The sequence below is a fragment of the Anguilla anguilla genome, chromosome 12, assembly GCF_013347855.1.
Source record: "Anguilla anguilla isolate fAngAng1 chromosome 12, fAngAng1.pri, whole genome shotgun sequence".
Classification (NCBI taxonomy): Eukaryota; Metazoa; Chordata; class Actinopteri; order Anguilliformes; family Anguillidae; genus Anguilla; species Anguilla anguilla.
This window is the reverse complement of record NC_049212.1, coordinates 2,243,903-2,266,001: the sequence shown is the minus strand read 5'-3', so window position 1 is coordinate 2,266,001 and position 22,099 is coordinate 2,243,903. Positions and strand designations below refer to the sequence as shown.

At 40.9% G+C, this 22,099-nt stretch overlaps 3 protein-coding genes across 3 annotated transcripts in view; 2 read left to right on the top strand and 1 right to left on the bottom strand.

Annotated features, from left to right (window-relative positions):
- The window catches only part of LOC118209722, a 411,967-nt gene that overhangs the window by 224,962 nt on the left and 164,906 nt on the right, over nucleotides 1-22,099 (top strand). The window lies entirely within an intron of this gene.
- LOC118209894 (NACHT, LRR and PYD domains-containing protein 3-like) overlaps nucleotides 1-22,099 on the top strand; it is a 178,251-nt gene that overhangs the window by 130,611 nt on the left and 25,541 nt on the right. The gene's annotated exons all lie outside the window — the stretch shown is intronic.
- LOC118209728 lies at nucleotides 15,022-21,097 on the bottom strand. Its single transcript, XM_035385300.1, has 3 exons — nucleotides 20,302-21,097; nucleotides 16,664-18,061; nucleotides 15,022-16,189 (listed from the first exon to the last, which is right to left on the bottom strand). The coding sequence occupies exons 1-3, from the start codon at nucleotides 20,801-20,803 to the stop codon at nucleotides 16,164-16,166; spliced, it is 1,926 nt and encodes a 641-aa protein (XP_035241191.1). The 5' UTR covers nucleotides 20,804-21,097; the 3' UTR covers nucleotides 15,022-16,163.

Sequence of the window (22,099 nt, the reverse complement as noted above, 5' to 3'; positions counted from 1 at the left end):
GGTGAGGTGTTAGTGTGTGTTAGTGTATGTGGGGAACTAAGGCTCAGGACCAGCTGAGTGAGGGGATTGTTTGCTTTGCTCAACTCTTGGTATTGCAGGGCTTTGTATTGATGTGAGTGGGGGTCACTTTGTTTTAGATAAGTAATGGGTATTGACCTAATTCTGCCCTGCATGCATTGTTTGTTGTGTTTCTATGTAATTTCAGGATATGTTTACAGAATTCTGCATGCAGGGTTTCAATTGGATGTTTGTCCCATTTGCCAAATTCTTGACTGATGAGTGGACCCCACACTTCACTGCCATAAAGAGCAATTGGTTCGATTACAGCTCCAAAGATTTTAAGCCAAATTCTAATTGGAATCTCTACACAAATTTGTCGTTTTATGGCGTAGAAGGCCCTGCGTGCTTTCTCCCTTAGTTCATTCACTGCAATGTTGAAGTTTCCTGTAGAACTGATTTTTAGCCCTAAATAATTGTAATTTGAGGAATGTTCAATGTAGTGTGTTCCTAACATGAATTTGTGTTTTGTTCCCTGAGATCTGGATCTTTTTTGGAATGTCATAATTTTAGTTTTGGTAAGGTTTACTGCCAGGGCCCAGGTCTGGCAGTATTGTTCTAGCAGGTCTAGGCTTTTCTGTAACCCCTGTTCACTGGGGGAAAGGAGAACCAGGTCATCTGCGTAGAACAGGCACTTGATCTCTGAGTTGTGTAGAGTGAGACCAGGCACTGCAGCTTTTTCTAATATGTTTGCCAATTCATTAATATAAATATTGAAAAGAGTTGGGCTAAGGCTGCAGCCCTGTCTTACTCCACGTTCCTGAGAGAAGAAATTTGTTCTTTTGTTGCCAATTTTTATGCCGCATTTGTTCCCTGTATACATTGATTTTATTAGATCATAGGTTTTACCCCCTACACCACTTTCAATAATTTTGTAGAATAACCCTTGATGCCAAATAGAATCAAATGCTTTTCTAAAATCAATAAAGCAAGCAAATATTTGTTTTTTGTTTTGGGTTACATATTTCTCAATTAGGGTGTGTAGGGTGTAAATGTGATCAGTTGTGCGGTGATTTGGTAAAAATCCAATCTGACTTCTTCTCAAGACATTGTGTTTAGTAAGGAAGGTTAAAAGTCTAGAATTTATGATACTGCAAAGTACCTTCCCCAGATTACTGTTCACACAGATTATTGTTTGGGTCAAATTTATCTCCATTTTTGAATATTGGTGTTATAAGCCCATGGTTCCAGATGTCAGGGAAGTAACCTACACTCAGAACCAAATTGAATAATTTTAGGATGGCCAGTTGAAATATTGTGCTTGTGCATTTTAGCATCTCATTGGGATGGCAGGTATGCCATCCCGCCAAGTTACGCCTTGGCGGGGGCATGCCCCATACCTATACAGCACCGAGACTTTGGCACTTTTCAGGGTTCCCCACAGAAATAACCACAACAGCCACAGACACTCAGCCCTTAAAAACATTAAATTCTGTTCATTCTGACCCCATTTCAACAGACAGAATTCATAAACAACTTCACATGTCCACACAATAAAGCCCCAAACTAAGGGGATTTTGCGTTTTCTCCTTCTTCTTCTTCTTCTTCTACTTCTTCTTCTCTTTCTTCTTCTTCTTCTTCTCATTCTTATTTTTCCTGCCGCCTATCCCACTAACAACATGTCTCCCCATTGGACATTTCACTGACACCAGCCAAATCTGCACCTACACGACCCAATCAAAAACGCGCATACACACGCAAAATACCCATACATTTTTACTCTGAAACATTTCCTGTTCAAACAGCTAGTCTGCCTGTGGCCTAGTGGGTAAGGTTACAGTCTTGGGAACATGGGGTCTTAGGTTCAAACCCAGCTTGGAACACCTTTCTTTAACCTGCTTCAACCCTCACTAATAATTGTCTACTAGCCTACTTATCAATTATTGCTTTTGCACCATATTTACCCGCCGTTCACCGTTCTGTTATTAACCGGCTACAATATTGCTAAGCCACATGGATTCAACGGGAGCTCTTCTGTGCTTACTGGCCTGTGTTCTTTAAAACCACCGGCAGGTTTGCTAATGATATTTCACGCATTGCATAGCTATGGCATGGTTCTGCACTAACGAAGTCACAGACTGGTAAACCTCCGGTTTGAGGCTTGAACCCTGACTCGCCCTCAGGCAGATAATTTCCTCTTTTACACTAACGTTTTCTTACGCCTATATTTGCTTTACCAAAACTCACTCACGACCACCCATATGCATTTCATCACGGCAAATGTATTCCTTTTATTAAAAAGTTACACCAGTTCACCACTGTGCCATTTCTACTAACTATATTTCTTCACTTGGCTACCGTACAAAACTTTCATATCAGCAAACGCCACGTTTCTATTTCTACATTCATGTTACCTCGCTCTGTTCTCTATCTAGCCACATACGCTACACACAATTACTACTTATGTACATTCTGCAACTCCGCAGTTTGAACAGCTAATCCGACCGTGGCCTAGTGGGTAAGGTTACAGGCTTGGGAACACTGGGTCGTATGTTCAAGCCCAGCTTGGAACACGTTTCTTTTACTTGCTTCGACCCTCACTAATAATTGTCTACTACTTCTTAATTGTTGCTTTTGCACCATATCTACCCGCCGTTCACCGTTTAGTTATTAACCGGCTACAATATTGCTAAGATATATGCATTATGACTTACCGTCTGTACGTTCAGTTATTGACCGGCTACAATATTGCTAAGCCATATGGACTCAACGGAAGCTCTTCTGTGCTTACTGGCTTGTGTTCTTCTTTAAAACCACCGACAGATTCGCTAATGATATTTCACGCATTGCATAGCTATGGCATTAGCTAACGAAGTCACAGACTGGTAAACCTCACTCACTCACGGCCACACATATGCATTTCATGACGCAAATGTATTCATTTTATTTAAAAGTTACACCAGTTCACCACTGTGCCATTTCTACTAACTATATTTCTTCACTTGGCTACCGTACAAAACCTTAATATCAGCAAACGCCACGTTTCTACATTCATGTTACCTCGCCCTGTTCTCTATCTAGCCACATAGTATCTAGCCACTTACTACGTGTACGTTCTGCAACTCCGCATTAAAACATTACATTTAAAATCATGATTCACTCATAAGTATAACTACTAGCACTGAACATGAGAAAAAAACATTCGTGCAATAGATTACATTACAGTACAGGCAAATAATGAGTGCAATGTTATTTAACCCTCCACTTCAACAACTAGCGTTCAATACCGACTGTTATATATACCATTTGATAAGGAATATAAGCTCGCTCATGGTCACTCCATTTACTTCGCACTATACTCCGTGATCATGTCAACCTTCACCTACATGCCCATTCTGCTAAAAACATATTGTTTCAACTACGGAATTTCGTAATTTCATTTTAATTTCTCTCACACTGTTGTTTTCTCTCACATGCAAAGCCTGCTGGGACATATGCGTCTGCTCCTATTCTCCACTATCATGTTTTCCGGTTCTCGTTTAGCAAAACAGCGAAGAGGATTCCTACCTGCAGATAAGCCTATCAAAATGCCTTATAAACCTTACAAACACTAAAAGTGCATCTCCACGAAATAACAGACAATGGAGCAGGACAGAAGGATAAACCTTACAAACACTAAAAGTGCATCTCCACGAAATAACAGAAAACGGAGCAGGACAGAAGGCTACACAAGTTGCGACCTAGGGAGTTATAATTCTACGGGCGTGTTGATTATTTTGTCAGTCAAGGCTCGTTGGATGGACGTCAAATCCGTGAGTACATACCATATTCCATCTGCGTTCCTGATGCGTTTACGCTTACGCCACTGCATCCTTTCTCACAACCACTGTTTTACATATATAGCAAACCGAAACTGCTGAACGGTACACGCTCATCAGACTGTACAGATTCACACAACGATAGCCATAATCCACAACCGTTTCTTGCAGGGTCGCATTTCTCACTCTCATAATAAAACGCTTTGCAAAAAGAACTGATATCTCATAAAAAACACGTTTTCAACGTACAAAAATGCCAAGTTACTAAAAAGTATTGATATCAAAATGACGCCAAGTTACGATACTACAAACAATATAGGCTATCTTGCCTCACCGAAATGACATAAGATGTATCTCAAAGCAATGCTACCCAATATTTCCTCAGTTCTTTCAAGTCACTTGGCCCTGTGTTTTCTAATCTTACCATTTCACAATGTCATGCAAACTTTCTGTCAGATCAAAGAGACAAATATTTCGAATTGCCTCATGGAACACATTGAACATTTGTACATTGAAATTAATGTATAAATTCATTAATGTACAGAACTGCTGCTGAGCAACGACAGGAAGCACATTTCTCCAGAAAACATGTTTATACTTGCTTCTGAACTGAATTTGAGTACATGTGCAAGTTATTGTATATTTGCTACGTACAATAAATACTGCATGTAAAACACATATTGTACATACATACATAGAGAACTTCTTTATCCGCATGGGGACATTTCCCTGGCAGCATCTTACATTCACATTCACGAACACACTTGTACCAAGAAACATACTATCATTCACGCAACAGAAAGCCTGGGCAGCGAAATACATAGGCCTACATACCAATACAAATTGGACATACACACACCTATTCAATCAATCTTGACTGTGAGAGAGCCATCCACACATATGTTTGGCCTGTCCATGTAGTGCATGCTTATACACAGGGCCAAGTGACTTGAAAGAACTGAGGAAATATTGGGTAGCATTGCTTTGAGATACATCTTATGTCATTTCGGTGAGGCAAGATAGCCTATATTGTTTGTAGTATCGTAACTTGGCGTCATTTTGATATCAATACTTTTTAGTAACTTGGCATTTTTGTACGTTGAAAACGTGTTTTTTATGAGATATCATATAAAATACTGTCAGGTCCAGATGCTTTTTTAGGTTTCAATTTTTTAATTTTATCTTTAAGCTCTTGTTCAGTAATCAAGAAGTCCAATGGATTTTGATTATCTTTAATAGCCAATTCAAGTTCCTGCAATTTTTTATTTATATGGTTTTTGTCAGTATTTGCTCCTAATTCCACTTTTTTAAAAAGTGTTTGAAAATGGTTTGTCCAAATATCCCCATCTTGTATCGCTAATTCTTCTTGTTGTGTTTTTTTCAGATTTTTCCATCGGTCCCAAAATTGATTTGTATTTATTCACTTCTCAATTTCTGCCAGTTGCTTTTCAGTATATTGTGCCTTTTTGTTTCTGAGTGTACATTTATATTGCTTTAGTACTTCACAGTAAAGAAGGCGTATATTTGAGTTATTTGGGTCTCTGTGTTTTTGATTTGACAATTTTCTTAGTTCTTTTCGGATGTTTTGACAGTCTTGGTCAAACCATTTGTCGTCTTTTTTGAGTTGAGGTTTCAGTTTATTTTTCATTTTTAACTGCGATTTTTCTGCTGTTTTTTCAAAGATAGTATTGACATTTTTTACTGCCAGATTGACTCCTATACTGTGAATATATGGCTTGTCCAGAAAGATGTCTAAAAGTGTTTGAATTTCTTGATCTCTAATTGCTTTCTGGAATTCGTCTTCACTGTTTTGAACCCATCTGTATGATTTTCTTATATTTAACAGCTTACTGGGCTTTGTGTGTGTAGTATTGTTAATTTCTGTCCTTTTGAAAATCACAGTAATTTGACTGTGGTCAGACAGAGGGGTTAGAGGCTTAACAGTGAATGCTCTGAGAGAGAAAGGGTCTAAATCTGTTATCATATAATCTACTGTACTATTCCCAAGAGGTGAGCAAAATGTATATCTTCCTAATGAATCCCCTCGTAACCTACCGTTGACGATGTACAGACCCAGACTTCGACAGAGTTGTAAGAGTTCTCTTCCATTTTTGTTGATTACATTATCATGGTTGTTTCTGTGGGAATAGGGAGAATTGTTAAGAAAGGGCATTTTTTTAGTTATATAGTAATCTCCCTGTGTGCTGGTAAAATCAAGTTGTGTTCCTGTCCTTGCATTCAGGTCCCCGCATATGAGCACATTTCCCTGGGCCTGGAAATGGTTTGCCTCTCTTTCTAATTCAGGGAACATATCTTCTGTGTAGTATGGGGACTCTGAGGGAGGGATGTATATGGCACAGAGAAATACATCTTTTTCTGAAAGAATAAGACCTTCCTTGATTTTAATCCATAAATAATGTTTGCCAATTTTTAAGGGATCTATAAAATTGTGTAATTTTGATTTGTACCAGATTATTATTCCCCCTGAGTCCCTGCCCTGATGTATAGTGCTAATCTTTTGGGAGGGTATGATGATCTCTCTGTAGTGTGGGGGACAGTGGGTGACCATGGCTGCCTTACACCATGTTTCCTGCAAAATGATAATATCCTTTTCTTTTATGCTGTTTTGGAAATCATGGTGTAAGGTCTTTAGTCCAAAGGCTGATGATTTCAGACCTTGGATGTTCCACATACTTATTGTAAATGAAGTCATATTAAATAAATTAACATTTTTTGTTTAAAATGAGATAAACCAGTAAAAACATTTGTAACTATAATAGTGATAATTCAAAAACTTCTAGGGTGTATTATTACAACTCTTTGCCTCTTTATGGAGACCTATGAGTATGCATAATATACCTACATATGTGTACCTTAACCTATACCTATGTGTACATTAACATACACATGCATTTATATATATTTATACTTATATATATATATATTTTTTTTTACTTAATCTGTTTAAATCAATTTATTGCAGATGTATTGCAGCAATTGTTTGATTTCACCAATCTCCAGTGTGTCCTGTTGTCCTCTGAGGGCTTCAGCATAGCTGTGTTGCTGCTGCTGCTGCTGCTGCTGCTGTGGGGCAGGTCCCTGATGCAGTGGGGATGCTCTGGGAGTAGTGGCTGGGGATGGGGCGTGGGCCGGTCCGGGTGGAGGTGGGCGGTGAGCTGGACCGAGTGGAGGTGGGCGGTGAGCTGGTCTGGGTGGGGGTGCGCAGTGAGCTGGTCCTGGTGGAGGTAGGCGGTGAGCCGGTCCAGGTGGAGGTGGACGGTGAGCTGGTCCTGGTGGAGGTGGGCGGTGAGTTGGTCCAGGTGGAGGTGGGCGGTGGGTTGGTCCGGGTGGAGGTGGGCGGTGAGCGGGTCTGGGTAGGCTGTACTGGTGTACTTGGTATCCTGGCGGAGAGTGGGGTCTCAGGAAATGTCTGTGGGTGGGTGGGGTTCTGATGGGTGTGCGGTAGCTTGGGGGCTCTTCTCTGTATTCCCTCGACGAGTGAATGTGCCTGCCTAGTGCTACATCTTTCAGTGTTCTGGCAAACTGGCTGACTGCATGCTTGTTTAGGTGTATGTGATCATATAAGACGTGGGGTGAGATGGTGGAGTGGTGAGCCAGGTGCACATTAGGTAGGAGAGCACATCCTCTGGAGATGTCAGTATTTACTCTCAGAATGGTGGCCGAGTGGATGTCCTTACGGGGCAGCAGAGTAGAAATGATGATTTTGGAGTTGGGGAAGGCCTCCGTGGCCCGCTCTGCTACTCTGCACACCAGCCCTCCAACTCTCTCTTGCTCTGATCTTAGGTCGTTGGTGCCGGTGTGAATTATTTTGTGCGCAGGTGTACCAAATTCTGGGTCTGAGAGAATTCGGAATGCGTCCTGCGTTTTCGCACACCAAAATTTTGTTACTCTCCATCCTGGAAAGAGTTTTTGCTCTTGCAGAAATTTTCCATTGGAGTCAATGAGGATAGCTATATCTGTGTGTGTGTGTGGTGCTGTAGGATTAGGTGCAGGGCTCTGTTGGCTGGGTGTTTCAGCAGCCTGGTCGCTGGGGGCTGCAGGGGTGCTGAGGTCAGAGGAAGGGGCAGCATTACCCTCTGCAGCAGTTTGGCTATTTGGCTCGGGGGGGCTGGGTGTGGACTGGAGCTGCTCAGTGTGAGGGGGATTTAGGGGGCCAGGGAGAGAATGTATCTCTGCTCTTAGAGTCTCTATCATAATATCTCTCTGGTGTATCTCTTGTCTGAGCCCCACCAGCTCTCTCCTCATCTCGTCTTTTACCTCTGCTAATTCTTTTTTTAGTGCCTGTCTGTCCTGGAACAAGAGCTCATTTTCCCCTTTCAGCCCCTGTACTGATGCCTTCAGCTGGTTTTTAACTTGGCTGAGCTGGTCTTTAAGGAACTCAGTGCTTGTGTTTGAGGTGATGTGAGCCTGCACGCGTTCTCTCAGCTCCACAAGCTCCACCTCCATTAGAGAGAGGCTGTCTCTCATCTGGGCTACCTTGGTGTTGATGCGCGGGGTTGGGGGAGGGGTGTCAGTTTGCGGGGCTTTGCTCTCTGTAGTGGCAGTGAGGCTTTGAGGAAGCTCTGTTTCTCCCTCTGTTTTGTGTGCCCCAGTAGTCAGATTTCTGTGTTCTGCTCTCTCACACTCTGCCTGGCTTTTTAGGGAGTCGAAGGCATTTTCAAAGGCCATGAGGGCAGCCTCACTTCCTTGCACCATTACTGTGCCATTCTGGTATATATTAACAGTCAATTGTCTGTTTTCTGTGGTCTTTTCACTGTCCTCAAACATATATATCTGGCGTCCTTTGCAAATTCCCCTTTTCGTGACATATTTATAATGTTTGCAGAAAGCTGAATGCCATGCTGATGTGTACTCTGTATAGAACAGCAAGTTTGTAATTACATCTTTTCCCTTAATTTGACTGCAGTCTTTAAACAGGGTCTCTGGATTCTCTCTCTGGATTTTTTGCTTGTATTTCATTCTGCCACTCTCTGTATGGATCTCTGGTGGGAACTGAAAGGGGTGGCTGGCTACTGCTACTGCTGCTGCTGCTGCTCCTGCCATTTTGTTACAATGTATCACACAATACAGGCAGCTCAACTATCCAATCAGAGGAAGGGCCAACTGTCAAAACTCTCCAACTGTCAAAACTCACACAACTGTCAGTTTTCCCAGCTAATGTTAGCTGATTAGCTAGCTGTCATAGGTACAATCTGGATTTTTATTACTATAAATTTATGGATGTATTAATTAATATCACTTATTCTCTCAGGATCTTTTAGCTTTTGGTTGCCTACCTCCAGTGTGGGGGGTGGTACACAGATCTGCCTTGGGTTATCCCCAAAAACAGTCCCTGCTGTCCTTTTTTGTTGGTGAATGTCCTTGTTTTTTATTTTTTGTAAATACTAAAAATTTATCTTCCTTCAGAAAATGATCTCCCCTTGTCCAGATGTCCTGTAAATGGTTGTCTTAAGCCGCGTTTCCACCAAAATTACCCGGAACTTTCAGTCCCAGGAACTACTTTACCAGGAACTAAAAGGTTCCTTCAGCCAATGGTTGTCTGCGTTTCCACCGGGGTCTAAAGTACCGCGAAGATTAGGCAAATTAGCCCACTGACGTTGTCGTCGGTCCATCTGTCATATGATTTCTTCTGTAACCCCATACTAATACCGAAGTAGCCTACATTATTTTCTAATAACCGGGACAGCCCGGAGGGGTTTATTCCACTTATATACAACGGGTTACCAACAATGACTATATATGGTTACTTTTGTATTTATTGATTTTCATATATCCTCTCAAACACATTCATTAACAGCAGAAAACATGCACACGTTGTAAACAATTTGCTGTTTTATTACTTTCTCGTCGTCAATTCCATATAGGCTAATCGCAAAATGACAAGAATAGAACGAAAACTCGGACTTGCGTGAAAATGTAAATTAGTAGTGGTACAGCCACCGTTTGCTTTCCTTCGAAGTTACTGCTAGCCGAGCAGCGAAGTGTGCCCTCCAGATGCGAACCATGCACCATAATGAGTCCATAGTCTTCCTGGTCTTTTCGTGGAATTGAAAAATGGCAGTAAAATTGAGTAAAATTACGGCAGTCTGAAAAAGCTAAAGCGAAGATTACTAGAATTAACCTGTTATTTTACCCGGATAAAAAGTGCGGAAGGTGATTTCCAGTTTGCTTGTACTGTATCACCAATGTTAATTATGCAGAACTACCGCATACCGCACATAACTGTATCAAACGTTTTGAGTCAATTACAACGGGCTAACAAAGAAAATCCGGAAGAAAATATTCAGCAACCGAATTAATCCGTTTGAATGTTTTGGTAGCCTACGTAATATGCTGTCCCAGCACGAATGCTTAGCATTTTATAAAACGAATACTAATGCAAGAAAAGAACAGAAGAGCACACGTTATAATTCCAAGACGTTGACAGGTTATAACCAAAAGTAGGCTACTGCGCCGCATAACATACAAGTTTGATTTGAAGTTATTATGAAAATAAATTGGTTTGCCGCTGCATATTTTCAAACATGGCGGGTAATGGCGGAAAATAAATACAACACAAATGCTACGAGTACTCGACCAATCAGAAAGGTTCAGCGCTGCAAGCTCCACCCAAAAGGTTCCTGTACTTTCGGAAAGTACTACCCCCCGAGCAGGAACGTTTTGGGGGGTAAAACAAAGCCCCCAGAACTAAATTTAGACCCTAGTTCCTGCGGTGGAAACGCACTGAGTTCCTCAAAAGGTTCCCAGTTCCGGGGTATAGTTCCTGCGGTGGAAACGCGGCTTTACTTGTATTGTCCTTTACTTGTCTTTTTGGTCCTCTTTGCTCTGTCTAAGTTGATCTTTTATATCTGATGCTAGGCTAGGCTAGGCTATCTGTTTGCTCATTCTTCTTTCTGTTAAATTATTAGGGTTTCCTTGTTTAATTACAGAACATGTGTTCTATAATATGTTTTATATTATGTTTAAATTAAAGCTTTTGTTAGTTTTTGTTAGTTTTTCTTTGGTTTATCTCATTTTATAAACAAAAAAATGTAGAAGTTCAGGAGCTCATTTTAGTATGACTGTCTTCAGAATCTCTCTCTCTCTCTCTCTCTCTCTCTCTCTCTCTCTCCTCCCCCCCCCGATTGCCCTGAACCTCCCTCACAAACCAAACCCTGCCACACAGAGTAATCTGATGGATTAATCTCTCTCTCTCTCTCTCTCAATTCAATTTCAAAGTGCTTTATTGGCATGACAAATATAGGCACTTGTGTTGCCAAAGCAGTGGTTATAACATACAACTATATACAATTAATCCGTTAAAAAATATATACAAAAATATCAGTAAGTGATGTTAGGTGTGTGTGTGTGTCTGACTATCTGTGTGTTGTGTGCCTGAGTGAATACTATGTGTCTGCTTGTACGTGTGTATGCTGTGTGTAAATGTGTGCATGAGGTGGTCACACATTGTCCCTCAGATTATGGCAAGAGAACACAAATTGTGCTGCTAATATGCAGCAGCCTTTTTCTTCTACTAATAGGTAGGGTAATCTATCGTCATTGGGTATATCATTGAATTGGGGACATTTCTGGATTATTTTTTGGTAGAATTTTTGGCGAATTTGGTCAAATTTTGTGCATTCCATTAGGAAGTGTTTTTCCGTTTCAATTTGGTTGCCTTTGCATTGTTGGCACAATCTTTTTTCTTCTGGCAACCATGTTTTTCTGTGTCTGCCAGTTTCTATGGCTAAGTGGTGCTCGCTGAGTCTGTACCTCGTCAAGGTGGTTCTCAGTTTTTTGTCAGTAACTGTGGTCAGGTAGTTGGCTACAGTTCGATACTGTCTTTTTAGGGCCAAATAACATTTCATTTTACTTTTGCAATTTTGTTTTAGTTTCCCAGTAGGTTATATAATTCTGTTTCAGCTGTGTTGCAATTTGGTTTATTCTAATTATGTTTGTAGTTTTGTTCTGATCCTGAGCAGGTGAGGTGTTAGTGTGTGTTAGTGTATGTGGGGAACTAAGGCTCAGGACCAGCTGAGAGAGGGGATTGTTTGCTTTGCTCAACTCTTGGTATTGCAGGGCTTTGTATTGATGTGAGTGGGGGTCACTTTGTTTTAGATAAGTAATGGGTATTGGCCTAATTCTGCCCTGCATGCATTGTTTGTTGTGTTTCTATGTAATTTCAGGATATGTTTACAGAATTCTGCATGCAGGGTTTCAATTGGATGTTTGTCCCATTTGCCAAATTCTTGACTGATGAGTGGACCCCACACTTCACTGCCATAAAGAGCAATTGGTTCGATTACAGCTCCAAAGATTTTAAGCCAAATTCTAATTGGAATCTCTACACAAATTTGTCGTTTTATGGCGTAGAAGGCCCTGCGTGCTTTCTCCCTTAGTTCATTCACTGCAATGTTGAAGTTTCCTGTAGAACTGATTTTTAGCCCTAAATAATTGTAATTTGGGGAATGTTCAATGTAGTGTGTTCCTAACATGAATTTGTGTTTTGTCCCCTGAGATCTGGATCTTTTTTGGAATGTCATAATTTTAGTTATAATTTTAGTTATTTTAGTCTCTCTCTCTCTCTCTCTCTCTCTCTCTCTCTCTCTCTCTCTCTCTCAAATTCAAATTCAAATTCAAATTCAAATGCTTTATTGGCATGACATATTTAAAAATACATATTGCCAAAGCGTAGTGACAACAGCAATCAACTAAGAAAGAATATATAATCAAAAGGAAAAAAGAAGACAAGCAGCATCAACGTTAACAGCACAAATGATAGGAACATAATACTTATCTATTAAGTTAACTGAATTAAATTAATTATATTATATACATGCACACATACACACGCATACATATACACATATACATATATATATACACATATATGTACATATATACATACGCACATACATACACACACACACATATACATACGCACACATATACATACAAACACATATACATACAAACACATATGTATACATACACACACACACACATATATACATACACACACATATACATATACTTACAAACACATATGCATATATACACACACACATACATATGTTTGCTGGATGCTCACCCACTGTCCCTCAGGCTGTGACAGGCAAAAACGTATTTAGCTGCGAGTGAGGCTGTCGGTCCTTCTCCTAATAAAACTCGCAGCTTTTGGTCATTTGTTAGGGAGGGAAATTTGTTTAGGAATGTTGAATTTTGGATCTTATTAAAATATGTTTCCCTTATCTGTGAATATTTTTCACAATATAACAGGAAGTGCATCTCTGTCTCTACCTCTCCTGTCTTGCAGTGACCACATATACGTTCTTCTTTGGGTAGCCATGTTTTTTTGTGCCTTCCTTTTTCACTTGCTAAGGTGTGGTCACTGAGCCTGTACTTGGTCAGGATTTGTCTCTGCTTTGTATCTCTGACAGAGAAGAGATACTCTGCCAAATTGTATTCTCTGTTTAGGGCCAAGTAGCAATTAAGTTTATTTTGTGTTTTGGTTTCATTTTTCCAGTGTTCCAGATAGGCATCTTTTGTTTGTTTAATTATTTGGTTTACTCTAATTTCTGGTTTTAAAGCAGCGCTGGTCTGAGTTTGGTCAGTGTTTGGTTTTAGTTGGTTAGTCAGTCTCATGACCAGCTGACTGAGAGGACTCTTTTTGGGTTTCAGTTCTTGGGTTTTCAGTGCTTGAAATTGCAATGTGTCTTGGGGACTTGATTTGAGGTGCATCCAAAATTTAAGTGCTCTTTTTTTAATGTTAATTATCAATGGGTATCTGCCTAATTCTGCACTGCATGCATTGGTGGGAGTTTTCCTTTGGATGTTTAGTATTGTTCTGCAAAATTCTGCATGCAAGGCCTCTATAGGATGCTTGTCCCACCTAGTGTAGTTGTGATAACTGAGTGGACCCCATACTTCACTTCCATATAAGGCAATTAGTTGGATTACACTGTCAAAGATTTTAAGCCAAATTCTAATTGGTATGTCTATTTTGTGAAATTTTCTTCTACTTGCATGAAAGGCTCTGCAGGCTTTTTCTTTTAGTGTATTCACTGCCAGACCAAAGTTTCCTGAGGCACTTATTTTGAGCCCCAGGTAATCATAGAACAGGGAGTGCTCTAGTGCGGTGTTTCCTAGAGTGAACACATGTCTGGTTTCCTGAGATCTGGGTTTCTTTTGGAATATCATTATTTTAGATTTTTTGAAGTTTACTGTCAGTGCCCAGTTCTGAGAGTATTGCACCAGTAAATCCAAATGTTGCTGTACCCTTGTTCTGTGGGTGACAGCAACACCAGGTCATCCGCATAGAGTAGGAATTTAACTTCCTTGTTGTTTAGGGTTAAGCCAGGGGTAGCAGATTGTTCCAACAGCACCGCTAACTCATTAATATAGATATTAAAGAGCGTTGGTGACAAGCTGCATCCCTGAAAAACACCTCGTCCTTGAGTGAAGAAATCTGTTCTTTTATTCCCAATTTTTACTCCACATTTGTTATTGACGTAAATTGATTTTATTATGTCATAAACTTTACCCCCTACACCATTTGGAGAATTTTATAATATAGTCCTTCTTGCCAAATAGAATCAAAAGCCTTTTTAAAATCTATAAAGCATGCAAAAATTTTACCTTTGCTTTTTTGGTGTACATGTTGATTAATTAGGGTGTGTAGGGTGTAAACATGATCAGTTGTGCGATGTTTTGGTAGAAAGCCAATCTGTCCTTTGCTCAAGACATTGTGTTTCATAAGGAAGGCTAGCATTCTGGCATTGATAATGCTGCAGAAAATCTTCCCCAGATTGCTGCTCACACAGATGCCTCGGTAGTTATTAGGGTCAAATTTGTCTCCACTCTTGTAAATTGGGGAAATAAGCCCCTGATTCCAGATATCAGGAAAGCAGCCAGCTTGGAAAACGAGATTGAATAATTTCAGCAGGGCCTGTCTCAGCTCAGGGGTGCTGTGTTTAAGCATCTCTGTCCTGATGCTGTCAGGTCCACATGCTTTTCCAGGTTTTAGCTTTTTAATGTTGTCTTCTAATTCTTTAATTGTAATTTGGTAATCAAGTGGGTTCTGATAGTTTTTAATAGTTGCTTCAAGGACTTGCAACTTTTCTTGGATTTGTTTTTGTTCATAATTTAGATTATTAGGTGAAGTTTGCTCATAAAGTTTTTCAAAATGTTTTTTCCAAATGTTGCAATTTTGTAAGGCCAAATTGTCTGGTTTTTTTTTGCTCAATTTGTTCCATTTTTTCCAGAACTGATTTTGATCAATGGAGTCTTCAATTTCTTGTAGTTTTTGATTATAATGTATCCTTTTCTTTTTCTTTAGGGTCTTTTTGTACTCTCTTAGTTTTTCAACATAATTTTGTCGCATTTCTGTGTTGAGTGGCTGGCGGTGTTTTTGATTGGATAGCAGTCTTAATTCTTTCCTGGTATTTCTGCAGTCCTCATCAAACCACTCTTCTTTTTTCAGTCTCTGTTTGGATGCAGAGCTGTTTTTGGTAAGACCTGCTTTATTGGCTGATTTAATTTTTGTTACAGCCATATTTATGCCTAATTGGTTTTGCTGGAACTCTGTTGAGAGAAAGGTGTTAATAATGTTAGTAGTTTCAGGTGAACTGATTACACTTTTGAATTTGACTTCACTGTCAGGAGCCCATCGATATGACCTGTTTAATCTGTACAGTTTGCAGGGCTCAGACTCTGCTATTTGTTCTATAATTCTTTTTAGGTATACATTTATCTGACAGTGATCTGTTAGTGGTGTTTGTGGTCTGACAGTGAATGCACTAATATAGGAGGGGTCCATGTCAGTAATGTCATAGTCAACTACACTAGTCCCAAGAGCTGAACAATATGTGAACCTCCCTAAAGTGCCCCCTTTGATCCTGCCATTAAGCATGTACAGACCTAGGGAGCGACAGAGATGCACTAACTCTTTCCCATTTTTGTTACAAATATGGTCAGGATTATTTCTGGGAATAACGGTAGGAGTGAAGTATAGAGAGGCCTGTCTGAAGATGTGGCTATTTCCAGTAGAATCTACTATGTCAGGCTCAGATCCTGTTCTGGCATTCAAATCTCCGATCAATAGAACATTACCCTGGGCCTGGTAATGTGTGATCTCTTTATGAAGATTTTCAAAAAAGTTTTCATTGTAGTACGGTGACTCCAAAGGGGGAATGTAGGCCGCACATATATATAAGTAATTATCACATTTGATAATATTTTTATTTAATTTTAGCCAGATGTGTGTTATTGCCTTTTTAATTACTTCTAATTGGGTTGACAAATCATCTCTGTACCATATGATAATCCCACCTGAATCCCTGCCGTGCCTTATGTTTTTCTGTTTGAGGGATGACAGTAAAATTTCTTCATAGCCTGGGGGACAGTGAGTATTAGCATCATATCGACACCATGTCTCCAACAATATTATAATATCATGTCCTGAAATGCATGAGATGAATGCTGGGTTTGTGCTCTTCGGTCCAAAAACCGAAGAATACAAACCCTGAATGTTCCAAGAACTTATTGAAAGAGATTTCATTAACAATTGATTATGTAGATTTCTGTACAGTGACAAGTAGAACAATTTGATCAAATTTACAATGTGTTTTCAATCAATTTATTTAGTAAGGCAAATTTTATTTATTTATTTATTTATTTATTTATTTATTTATTTATTTATTTTCAACCAAGAATCCTACAGATGAGCTGTAGCAACTGTTTCACCTCTCCAATGTCTGAGTGGTTTGATACTACCTGAGCATGGGTAGGCTGGCACTCAGGGGGTAGCTGGGCTCCGCTGGGCTGGCCTCCGCTGTGCTGGGTTCCGCTGAGCTGGGTTCTGCTGAGCTGGGTTCTGCTGGGCTGGGCTCTGCTGGGCTGGGTTCCGCTGAGCTGGGTTCTGCTGAGCTGGGTTCTGCTGGGCTGGGCTCCGCTGGGCTGGATTCCGCTGAGCTGGGTTCTGCTGGGCTGGGCTCCGCTGGACTGGGCTCCGTTGAGTTGGGTTCTGCTGGGTCGTGTTCCGCTGGGTTGGGTTCTGCTGGGCTGGGTTCCGCTGGCCTGGGATTCACTGGGTTGGGCTCTTCCTGGCGGGATTCTTCTCTCCTTTGATGGGTGTGGCATGTGCTGTCGTCTCTGGTGGGGCTGTGCTGTCCCTCTAGTGAGATGTGGAGCTGAAGGACTTACGTCGGTTGCTGCCTCTCTCAGGTCTTCTGCGAAGATCCATACACTGTCACGGCCGAGGTGGACATGGTTGTATAAGTGCTCATGTGTCAGAGTTGGGTGATGCGCGATGTTTACGTTGGTCAACTTTGTGCACTCTGTGGTGATTTCCCTGTTTATGTTGGTAATTATGTTGAATGGGAAGTCGGTCCGTGGCAGCAATGTGGAAATGGTGATTTTTGCCCTTGGGAACTCTCTTTGTGCTTTTTTAGCCACCTTAATCACTGCTTCTGGTGCATTCTGCCCTTTGTGACGCAAGTCATTTGTGCCTGTGTGGATTATGATGTTGTCAGGATCTCCCAGGCGTTCATGACAGAGTAGTTGGAGTGCACTGTCTGTGTGGGGGCACCAGAACTTTCCAACGCTGTGACGGGGGAAAAGCTGCCTGTGGTTGAAGAATTTGCCATTGGAATCAATAAGTATTGCAGTTTTAGGGGGCTGTTTATGGCGTGTTGGTCTCTGTTCTTCTGTAACTGGCTGTGCATTGGTCGGGGTTGTCTGTGAGGCTGGAAGAGCAGTGTTGTCCTGTGGAGGGCTGGGGGGACTGGGGTCCACATTAATGTCTAGGCTGGTCTGTGGTTCTGTTTGGCTATTGGTCTCCGTCTGTGAGCCTGTGTCTGTGGTCTGGCTGTGCACGGACTGCTCCGCTGCTGTTATACTATGCACCTGCTCCCTCAGATGGAGTATGTGTAAGTCTTTGTGCTGCAGCTCCTCTCTCACTTTAAGCAGGTCATGTCTGAGAACTGTGTTTGCTTTTTGAAGCTCACTTACATTTTCTCCTAACTGTCTAATTGTTGCTTTGGTCTCCTCTTTAAATAGCCTCATGTCATCTCTTAGCTGTTCAATAATGTCCGTCTCTGATATTTTGTTCTCTCTGAATTCAGTAATCTCCACCTCTAGAAGGGAGAGGCACTCCTGAATGCGCTGCACTGACGCTGGTGTCCTGAGTGTCTGTGGGCTGCAGTGGGCTCTGTGTGCGCTAGAGCAGGCTGGCAGAGGGGCTCTACCAAGCGGCCAAAACCAGACTTCGTTTGTGAAGCTCATTTCCTGGTGTTGTAGTTCCTGGTTGCTCACTAGCGCCACTACGGATGGCTCCAGTATAGGTGTTTTCATATCCGGTTTCCATGTAAGTCTACGGTACAAATGCGATCAAAATACAAAGTCAATAATTTTTTCTCAAAAGAACAATTAGTCATAATAGGTGTATTTTATTGGTCTTATGACTGTCCATGGGTCGATTTCATGATTTATTGCGTCATTTGGGCACAGTGCCAATATTTGTTCTGGACCAATGAGGTACAGCTTGCGTCACTTCCGGATTACTGCGGAGGACTCGGCTACAGTAGGGGCTACAGCAAGCGGCCAAAACCAGACTTCGTTTTTGAAGCTCATTTCCTGGTGTTGTAGTTCCTGGTTGCTCACTAGCGCCACTACGGATGGCTCCAGTATAGGTGTTTTCATATCCGGTTTCCATGTAAGTCTACGGTACAAATGCGATCAAAATACAAAGTCAATAATTTTTTCTCAAAAGAACAAATAGTCATAATAGGTGTATTTTATTGGTCTTATGACTGTCCATGGGTCGATTTCATGATTTATTGCGTCATTTGGGCACAGTGCCAATATTTGTTCTGGACCAATGAGGTACAGCTTGCGTCACTTCCGGATTACTGCGGAGGACTAAGCGACAGTAGGGGCTACAGTCTATGGTCACTGGGGTGGGCGGTGGCGCTTCTTGGCCTTGCCATTGCGGCTCCGGCTACGGTCCGCCTGTGCTTTCGTGGTGATTTCATTATGGCGTGTGCTATTTACAGCTGCTCTAGACGACCATAAAATAATCCTCCTCTTAAGTTTTTCGGTATCCGAGTCATTTTTACTATTTCCTTTAGCCTACTTAACCAAATAATTACTTGGCAGAAAGCGTAATCAGCTTGCTATATTTGGTAGTCCAGTAGTAGCCTGTGCTAAAACAGTTCGCAACTTCGGCTACCAAGCCATTTGACTAGCTAGCTAACCTTAACCGGCAAACATTCAATCTGTCAAACGTGTTTGGCGGCTTGTCAGTCGTGTACATTCCGTAAATGTCTACCTGGGCCATGCTTCACGCATGTGACAAAGCTACTATAATCCCGATTTTGGGATAAACACTTTTTCAGTTTCACGAAGCGAATTAAGTTTCAAGGTTCATTTGCTGAATATACAACACACGATGAAATCACACACACAGAATTTAACGAAATTAACCATCTTGGCATTTAGAAAGGAACATGTTTTTAGCATTTAAGAGACCGACAAGCTAGGCATTTAAGACAGTGGTTCTCAGAATCGGTTCTGGGGGCTCCTTGCGTATATTGGCTTTTCTCCATTGGTTTTGATGATTTACAAGAGAAAAATAATAGCCTAATAATAATTATAAATTCAACGTAGGCTACATTATTTTTCTTCATGCACCAGGTGGAAAACTTGCGTACAAAGTGCGTTGTCATATTTACACGCCTGCAGATCAGTTATTAAAATACTTGGTAGATTTGTTAATCACCGCTGAGTGTTAATTTTTGTTCGGTAGAAAGTGATTTGCGAACGATCGGTCAGCTAGCGTCACCCAGCAAGTGAACACCACAAACGGCGATGGAGTAGCTAGTAGTAGCAGGCTCATTATCTGACTGGTGAAAACCTACGACGATAACTTGCTCGGTTAACAGATCTACCAGACAGTTATACGAAAATTTGCCTAGTCAAATCACCAGTAGCCTACACATCTCCGATTGACTGACCATCAGTGTAGTCAATGTTCTTCCCCTGTGGTTCATATTGCTAACGCGTGAGCTAACCACGGACAGCCTACCTAGCTCACTGGCAAGCTGATATGCTAGCTAAGCATATTCGTTTTGCTGAGAAACATAAATTGAAGATAACTGAACATAGCCTAATTGTATTTTTAATGTCATACATAACGTGATTACATGACACAGTACAGTCACGGATGGAAATTAAACTCCGTAAACATCTGATAATATATTTTAAAACATAACGGCAGCCTCGTTCAGGTTGAGGGGCTTTTCCGCACCGGACTGTCAATCAAATTGTAAAAATCACAAGACCGCTTAACTCTATGGTTTTGGCTCCAAATCGAGAAAATGGCCGCGCCCGCCATTGAGGTTCAAAACGTGTTTTAGAGACCCACGGAGAGTCAATGGGTGACGTCACAGTAGCTGTGTCCACATTTTTTACAGTCTCTGGGCTCTACAGGCTGTGTGCACAGGGGAGGCTGGAGCAGTGGTTCCAGCAGCTGACACATTTAGGGAAGCCAGTGCACCTGGTGCTGTTTTAGTAGCCTTTTTGCCGTTAGCAAGGGTTTTTAGTCGATCAAAATTTTTTTCAAAATCCTCTAATTTAGTTATTGATCCCTGAACCATTACAGTGCCCGTATTATAGAAATTTATGTTAAATTTAGGTACAGTGTCCATATATAGCTGACAAATTGATTTGTTGCCACTCATTTTCATTTGCCTGTAGTCTTCATGAAGAGCAGAATGCCAGGCCTCTGGGTGCTCAGTATAGAATAGCAGGTCTGTTAGAATTTCTTTGTTGCCTTGCAGTTTGTAATCTGCTCTCAGTGTTTCTGGGTAATCTTTTAGCAGTTTGCTCCTGTACTTTTTTTTCCCTGCTTCACTTGTGATGTCGTCAGGGTAGTGGATTGCTAAGCAACGTAAGCTTCTCCCACTATGCTGCTGTTGAAATGTATCCATTTTCCCACTCTTTCCCAACTGAAAAAAATGCCGGTTGCTGTGCTCTGCTGTCAGTTACTGGTGCAGAGCTGAAGGGCCTACTTTGTTGATGTGAATTAGTTGTAAAGTTTTGGGTTTTTGATAGATTATATAAGTGTCCTACCTTCCAAATCTTCTTTATTCAGTTCCCTTATTCTTCCAGATTCTTGCTCAATGTCCTTTTCCCTGGTTATATTGGTTTTGATCCTATTCATCCAGCTTGTTGATGTTAGTTTTAATAGCAGGCTAACTACTTTGTTAGCATATTCTGCTAGCTGTCTCCTCACCAAATTAAATTAGTTGTTTTATTAATTATTTTTATTTTTGGTATATCAAAATTTTGCTCATCTTCTTCCTCGTCTCTTTACCTTTAATATAAGGTTATACTTGTCATTGTACACAATCGATAATTAATAAAATCACTGGTTGTAGTAAGCACTCATAATTTTGCTTCTCTCTCTCTGTGGCTCTCTCTCTCTCTCTCTCTCTCTCTCCTCCCCCCCCCCCGATTGCCCTGAACCTCTGATGGATCAATCTTCATGTCAAAACATGCAACTCAAACTGATTAAAATAAATAGAGGCTATATTAATTTACAATATTAAGACAAGGACACAGTATTAAAGGGGAACAGAAGCACTCATAATGTGGCTCTGGTTTGTTTGCTTTTTACCTTATAAAAGATATGGCCCTGCCTTCAAATCTGAAATCAACCTGTATTTACTAGGAAAAAAGCTAAAAATTTCATTTTTTGCATGAGGGTGCAGCCATCCTGAAACAAGTTATGTTGTGATGTCACTGAAATAAATCTGTCTCTAATCGATTGTTTTCAAATGACCTCTTATGGAAATAAAGTAGATGCCCTAATTGACTTGCCAAAAGAAATGTATGGTAACATGAAATGTGTGGAGTTGTGAAAAACGTTTGAAAATCTTTAGCCTAGTTGTACGTAAACTTCTGGTGTCAACTGTAAGTTTTTTCTCCAAATGTTTCAGCAGAAAATTTGAATCATTAGGTGTATTGTTTCTCTTATAGAGTCATTTTTTCCCAGAGGAGCTGCCCATTCTGCTAGCGAAACTAACGATTTGCCCAGTGAGTACCCCAGTAAGGGTGTTACCCCAAAACTTGATCTCTTGTTACCCCAAAACCAGTTCTCTGAAACAATGAGTGGAGAGATCCACCTATGGGGAATGTCATCGAGTCTTGACCTTCGCAGAAGCATCCAATTGCCAAGTCTGGCTCTGACAGAGTAGCGTGTCCAATGCTAAAGGAGGCCACAC

What these genes read in the sequence shown, in the direction of transcription:
- LOC118209728 (XM_035385300.1), bottom strand. Translation starts at nt 20,803, where the DNA reads ATGGATACATTTCAACAGCAGCATAGTGGGAGAAGCTTACGTTGCTTA. An exon ending in CTCCCCTGTGCACACAGCCT is followed by an intron (nt 18,062 to 20,301) that starts GTAGAGCCCAGA and finishes TTTGGCCGCTTG; the next exon opens with GTAGAGCCCCTCTGCCAGCC. An exon ending in GCTCAGCAGAACCCAGCTCA is followed by an intron (nt 16,190 to 16,663) that starts GCGGAACCCAGC and finishes AGAAATTTTACT; the next exon opens with GTCATCCCTCAAACAGAAAA.